Source organism: Montipora foliosa, chromosome 7 (assembly GCF_036669935.1).
Source record: "Montipora foliosa isolate CH-2021 chromosome 7, ASM3666993v2, whole genome shotgun sequence".
NCBI lineage: Eukaryota > Metazoa > Cnidaria > Anthozoa > Scleractinia > Acroporidae > Montipora > Montipora foliosa.
The window spans coordinates 39,474,207-39,481,706 of record NC_090875.1 but is presented as its reverse complement, the minus strand read 5'-3'; the positions used below and the strand labels follow the sequence as shown (position 1 = coordinate 39,481,706).

The 7,500-nt window shown below is 39.7% G+C and overlaps 1 protein-coding gene across 2 annotated transcripts in view; it reads right to left on the bottom strand.

The window, feature by feature from the left end:
* LOC138009486 (exonuclease 3'-5' domain-containing protein 2-like) overlaps nt 1–1,428 on the bottom strand; it is a 30,869-nt gene extending 29,441 nt beyond the window's left edge. For both annotated transcript variants that reach the window (XR_011124413.1, XM_068856517.1), the window contains exon 1: nt 714–1,428. Coding sequence is in view for 1 of the 2 variants with exons in the window: in XM_068856517.1 (XP_068712618.1) it covers nt 714–1,360 (647 nt within the window). In the remaining variant the exon portion in view is untranslated. The remainder of the gene's footprint in view (nt 1–713) is intronic.
* Between the last annotated feature and the right edge of the window lie 6,072 nt (nt 1,429–7,500).

Sequence of the window (7,500 nt, the reverse complement as noted above, 5' to 3'; positions counted from 1 at the left end):
TTTAGGTATCTTTACAACAAGTGAAACTCTCAGAGCGTTCTAAAGAAAAAGAAAAAAATGCTTCCCACACTCAGGGCAAGGCCTTTTCAATTGTAGTGGCTCCTGTATTGTGGAATAATCTCTCAGCTTGAACACTTACATGAAATTCAGTCGTTAGCAGTCCTGGTGAGAAGACACACCTTTTTCAGGAAGCTTTGTGAACCCTTATTGGTTTGTATTTACTATTGTATTGTATTTCTTAGTTAGACTACAATTATTCTTTGCCAAGTTTGGATTTTCTGGAAGACCGCAATCCTAATCCTAACCCTAACCCTAACCTTAGTTAGATAAAGTATGTTATGTTACGTTTCGTTGATAAGGACATGTAAAATTAAATCAAATTAAATTAAAATGAAACGTCCCCTCAGTAGCTGAATTAATCATTAATGGCTCAAGACTCTGTCATTAGGATTTGAGATCCCAATGTTTTGACCACTCTACTATGAAGTGGTCCTAACAACTTCACAAACTGAATACTAGCCGTTTTGGCTAAAATGATTTTAGCCCACAGTGCACCACCCAAGAGACCATGTTGTCACTTGCAGCAACTGCTGACCGGAAGAAGGTCCTCTCAGCTCATCCCTTTTAACTGCCACCAAATGTCAGACACTAACCGACTAACTATTGGTGGTTCAAATCACTGGGAGAAAAAAAAATTCTACAGTAGGACTTACCTCTTCTGGTCATCTGTTCCCATTTGACAGCTTTGAACTACATGTCTGAGGTCCACACATCCCAACACATTGATACCAAACATTGCTGACAGTCTTTTCACATCATCCTGGATACCAACACCAAACTTAAGAATAGTCTTGTCCTGCAGAATTTCTTCCAAAATTTGAGGCATTTGACCCTCCATTTTACATAGACGAACAAGAAAACAGTCACATATGGGAGTTGCAATCTGTAACAATGCAACAGGGGCATTCACTTGGCCTTTAGTATTTACCCACTCGCAGTCAATTCCAAGGTAATTCATCCTGAAAGGATATTGTGAACGATGATACTGCAGAAGCGTGTCACAGGAAGATGCATCGTCCAGAACAAAAACTCTTGCATTCTTTGGTTCCTTGGAACGCTCCGTTTCTTGAGAAAAGCATATACTTGACCTTTTCCGGATATGCTCATCAGGCCCAAAGAAAAGAATTTGGAGAAACCACTGCAGAAATGCGACAAAGCAGATAACTAACGAATAAAAGCTCTTTTTGTGTCCTTTGTTTAATTTGATCGGTGATGTGTTTTCGTGGTCGTTAAGGCATTTGTGGTCAACGTTGACTTTCTTTGAAACATTTCCAGTCGTGCTCTCGCCCATCTCTTCCATTTCTAAGATTAAAACCGAGATGGGAAAGATAGTGTCGCTTCTTGTTGGCCAAATAAGTTCACCTCAGATGTCCGCCATATTGTGGAATAAACTCGTTCCCAGTCTTTAATTCTTTAGTATTGCAGAGGGAAAATTTAATACAAGTGGACATGAATCCGGGAACGGGGATCAGGGTTTATTACAGTAAACTAAGGAGTTTCAGTGAGAAAGTGAGTGCTGGCGTGGAAACTGGGAGCAGCGACTGGTATTTTTTTTTAAACAGCTGCAAATTTTTGAAGAAAGAGGATACCGGAAATGTACGTGAAAGTGTTTAAAAAGCGAAGAAAGGTGTGCATATCTTTAGTATGTGTCGTAGGCGTTACTATTTTATAAGCAAATGGATAATTTCGAAACAATGGCATGTTACTTCATTCTTTGAATTTAAACTTCTGTTCTCAAATTTCTGGCCTCTTTTCAGAAAAAGAGTATCCTTTTGAGAAATGCTGAGCGTAGTTGTGCAAATGTCAATTTAAATTTATTGACGTGCTTGAGAATAGACTTAGCGATATAACTACCGAGTGGGTGGGGGCAGTGGAGGGGTTTTGGCAGGAAAAATAGGAACCCCTCCACTCCCCTCACCCACTCGGTAGTTATATCGCTCTCCCCAGTTCGCGCTCGCTTTTAAAAGCAAGGATCGATGGCGAATCCCGACGATCAAACGGAAAAATAGGAGACTGTAAACAGTCTAGAATAGACTGGGAACAGTCTCTTATTTTTCAATGACACAGTTGAGCGCGCGATTGCATGACACGCCCCGTTTTCACCACTAATTTGCATAAAATAATAATTTCACTCGTCGTGCGTGGCTCTGAGGAAATAAGGACGACTGCTCGTGGTCTAGCTCGGGAATTGATTTTCTCTTCACTCAACGGTTGAAGAATTTGAAGAACAATTTGACTCGGTGGTCAAAGACTGAACATATACGGTTGAATGATGATCAATGACGACCCACTGGAAAAGTACTCGACTCGAAGGCTGTGAATGTAAGAATCCCTTCCACGACGTGTACGTGACGTTATTTCGGGTATCAATACCCCGGATAATAGACATGACCCACCACAATCGACTGAGCATGCTTCCGATCTTACATTCAAATTTTGATTTTTTTGGCTAATGTCGAGAATAGTATGCTGCCTCGCTAACGCTCGCCAGCAAATAGGCCATTTGCATGATGGCGTCATTTACTACCAAGAGCAGACTGCTTTGAGTTGCTTCTTTATTGTCAGGCAAATTGAAACCATTGGTTTTTTTTTTTTTGGTTTCCAGGAGAGAAGAAGCATTTTGACAAAGCATTCTGGACTCGGTAGTAAAATGATGCCATCATGCAAATGGCATATTGCAATCACCTGTAGGGAATTTACTGAATACTGATTGGCTGAGACACTTCTGACAGCTGTCATAAATCCGGCTTGTGGTTATATAACTAGGACGTCACGTTTTGGTGTTACGTAATTACCGGGTTGCCATATATGGCAATCCAGGCAGAACATGAGTAGCATTTCTCCGTTTTTAATTTTTCTTTTCCGCGTCGGCAAAAGGAAAAGTTGTCACTCTCCTCATAAGTATTGTCTTTGTGCCTTGAGTCTTCCGTGCGTATCTTTGGTAGGTTTCAGGAGGTAGATTTTATCTGGTGGATACAGTACAAGCAATGGCAGCGAACCCGATGTAACGCGAAGGATTGATTTTTTTATTGGATCTTTAACAGAATATACCCTTATGGAGCTCAAGAAGAAAACTCACATCGTTAAAGAGCGCAATCGCTGAAAAATGAATGTGTGGAATCTTAAAAGCGACGATTAATGGACTTCGGCAACAATTTGCATCTTTCGCCGTCGGATATCAAAGTGAGCTGTATTTCTTATACTTTACTAATTGTGTTATGTTCAACACTGAAACCAAATGGCAAATACTCTCGTAACTTTTTCTGGTTGGATATGGGTTAACAAACTCAGAGAAGGAATCGGACACCTTGAGTGGATAGTCGGATCCCTGTTGTGTGGCTATTTATAATTTTGTTTATTCGTATTCAACTATACACAGTCTTCAAGTAAAAAAACCAATTGGCTTTTTGACTAATTAACAATTAGATTATGAGCTCGAGATTTCTATGAGGTGATAGTTGATGAGGCCGAAGGAATTCTTACTAAAATTTACTTCAAATAACGGTTTCCAATTATTTCATGACGTATTATTAAACTTTGCGCCTGAAAAAGATCAACAATGAAAGGGGTGCTAAACACACCCGCCTGGTATGTTAGCTACGCCATACTGACGAGGCCCAAAAGGCCGAAACAGCTGTCCATGGCTGCTAATTGACCGGGTAAAACGGTTGTGCGCATGCGTGATGTGTTGGCCACACCGGGTTGGTGCGTGTTAGCGTGTGTCACCTTGCTTTTATTGTTGTTTTTAATTTACGTGACACACCGATCTCTTAATGTGATCCACCTTCCCACACGCTTGCCGTGGGAGAACAGTTTGGCTGTTCCCAACCCAGCTTACCACATGTATGTCATGTGAAGCTGCCACTTAAAGGGGTACTAAACACACCCGCCTGGTACGTTAGCTACGCCATACTGATGAGGCCCAAGAGGCCGAAAGAGCTGTCCATGGCTGCTAATTGACTGGGTGAAATGGTTGTGCGCATGCGTGATGTGTTGGCCACACCGGGTTGGTGTTAGCATGTGTCACCTTGCTTTTATTGTTGTTGAAAAAGATCGCTCGGATTGAATTGCCATTCTAAATCGAAGTTGTGCGAGCGAGCGCATCAGATTTTTCAATAATTTCAACTTTTTTGAAAGTCAAGAAGCCGTAACTGTCCTTCGTTTAGACTTCTCAGAAATTTAATTACCCATTTGCATCCAGATTTTCCTCCAAAACTTTGGAAAAACGAAAAAAAAACATCGTTATTTCCAAGACGATCTCCAGCCACTGCATACTAATGGCTGATAGTGTTCAATGGCTAAACCAATCAGATTACAGCATTTGCATTAGTATACTAGTAGAATTCTGCTAATTCTTGTTAGTCAAGAAGTATTTGAAAGAAAGCTTGTCCAATTCTTCCTTCATTATTCAATGGTTCTTTACAAAAGGGTTTGGTCCTGAACTCCAGTGAGAAGTTTATTTAAGTCCGGTTTACACTACAGAAAATTTTCGGCACGGCTCGTGTGAAATTGGCACGGGCGCCTAAAAAGAGCTTGGCAAACTTTGTTTACACTACACCATTTTTACAGTATCAAAAATACTGTGCCAAAATTTTTGGGCCCGGTTAAGTTCTCTTGTAGACATGCGCAGTTCAATTACAATCAAGAACGTCTGCGTGATTTTGGTGGAGAATGAGAAGCCATCTTGAAGTATACGCAAAAAACCGCTAGCCTATATGAATTAAGGCTCAAATTTGCTCCTTTAAAGTGTTTACACTGCTTGTTCTATCCGAACCGTGCCTATTTTTTCAGCACCCGTACCATTTTCACCCGTGCTCGGACTACCTCGCCGAAGGTTCCAGCACGGGTAAGAATTTTGGTTCGGCACGGATGAAATTTGGTACTGACAGGTTGTTTACACTGCGAATTTTATCCGAGCCGAACCTTTTTTTTTGGGACGCGTGCCAATTTCACCCGAGCCGTGGCAAAAAATTTCTGTAGTGTAAACTGGGCTTTAGTCGCGTATGCTTTTTGACACGGAGTGTGTTGCGCTGCTTGCACGCACAGAACGAAATAGGAGGGTTACTATTTTTTTTCCTGTAATAGCAAATGTATTGTTTGTTTCATTAAACGTTTGGCTGGAAAAAGTATTTTTGCCTTTGCGGATTCATCGTGTTATGTAAATATTACCTAATTTACATGAGTGGGTTGAAATTTGATATGGGAGCAGTTTTTATAACGATGACAGAAATTCTTGCCGTTTAGTAGTACGATAATTTGAGAAGGACAAACACGCACCAAAGGCAACCCAGTTTACGCTCACGGAACTTCTAGTTAACTATAATTTGCAAATAAAATGTGGTGTGATCAGTGAACACGTGTGATTCTCTTTTTTCAAATATTTCAGTAATCAAGAGGGCATGACCGCTTGATCCGACTTGTTGATAGTTGTTTAGCAGTGAAGCGTTGTTGTTGAAAATTGGCCATTTGTTTGATAAACGCAAGCGCCCTAAAAGGCAATTAAGGATTAATTCCACTTGTATTTTCAAAGTTTTTTCTAATTGCAAAGCGGCAAGGGCAATTTCGCAACAACAACGAAGCATTATTGTTGAAATTACTGGTAGGCCCTTTTGCGTGATAAATGCAAAAACCCTCGAAGGGAATTAATTAAGGATTAATTTCACTTGTACTACTGGCTAAGCTGCAAAGGGCAATTTTATAGCGACTTCGGCGCCCGAAAATAATTAATTAATAAATAGGCACGCACTTGTGTACACGCGTCTACGGAACTTGACTATATATTCTTGGTTTGCACGTGACGTCACAAAAATAAAAGACAAAAGTAAAGAGCCTTTTGAGTTTTTATCTCAATCAGCGACAAGAGGTTTTAAAAATTTTTCTGTTTGCATGTTTCGAAAATAGAGCAGTTTGAATTTCAGAGTATTTCACAGTGCGTGACATGTTGACGGCTTTCGAAAAACATGCCAATTGCATAAAAACATCGATTCACCTCGTGTTTTTGTGACCTAAACAGCCAAAATACTAGGAGACGTGTTTATACGAATGTATGTACTAAATTCCAGATGTTTCTACAGGTTTCCGGCCGCCATGTTGGTGTCAGTTCAGGAGTTCTAAACTCTACAAATTTGAGTAATGTATTTTGCTGAATAACTCAATTACGGAATATCGCACAGCCCTGAGACTTGGACCCGTTGTTTATGTATTCCTCTTCTATAACATTTCCATTTCTTGACTTAATTTCGTAAATGGTAAGCGATTTATGTTTTCACTTGCGCGACGTGCAAACCAAGAATAGGCAACGTACCTTGTACCATGACTCTTCCCTCAGACACTAAGAGGCGGAGTAAAGAGCCTGGGTAAGACGTAAATGTTCAGTGCAAATTTGTTGGAACTGTGCAAAAATGGAAGCGGGAAAATGTTCTCTTTGTTTTGCCACTCGAAAGGAGCATGTACCTGTGATAACATTTCTATAGTATTAGAAGTATCTGACTTTGTACGCATGAGTTTGTTGTTAATTGAAAGGCTCAGTGGCTTATCTGTCATTTGTTACTCTTGTTTGGCTATAATTTCCAATTCAGACCATTAAGCACATTTTGCTACATATACCTTATTTCTGATGGAAAAGTGGGACTGCTTGTAGCCTTTGTCAAGAATCAGCAGACTTTGAAGATGCTAATTCGTGTTCAATATAAATTGCCATAACGTAACATCGTTGATAATACGTGGAAGGTTTTATAAGTTGCTTTCCTAAATTATTGTTATTTTCTGAAGTGAATGATTGATGAGAGTATCTACATGTACATGTATTATTGGTACAGTTGAACCGCACTATTTCGAACTCTCAGAAGAAACAAATATAGTTTGAATTAGTGGGAGTTTGAAATAGCTGATAGTAAGTGACTGAAGGGCAGATCCACAGGAAATGGTTTTGAGTTCGAAATGAAGAGGAAATCGAAACAGCTAAGAAAATTACAATTTCCTCAACTGTGATCGGTTTAAAAAAATGGTAATATTTTCTACTAATTCACTTGCCAAGTTGTTATTGGACAGTTCAATAAGCCAATCACATTCAAAGTTGTATTTTAAATCAACCAATCAAATTGTTCACTTGCCAAGTTGTTTATGCCTCCTTTGTCAGTCTTTTAATGCAAATTTTCCCTATCTTTCATAACTTGGCTATTCTTTTTTTTTTCTCATGATTAATACTGGTAATAAGACTTGTTGTCCTCTAATTCGGTCTGTGATCACAGGAGTGTTAAACAAATCAGACTCCCGCTGCTTGCTCTTCGGATTTTGTTATCACTCAAGTGATTAAAGACCGAATTGGACTCCACTCAGTGCCATTACCATATTACAAATATGAATTTTTGCTTTCACCAGGTTAGATATCATGCCATGATGCATGTGTAAATATGTCTACTGTTATTTGAATAGACAACC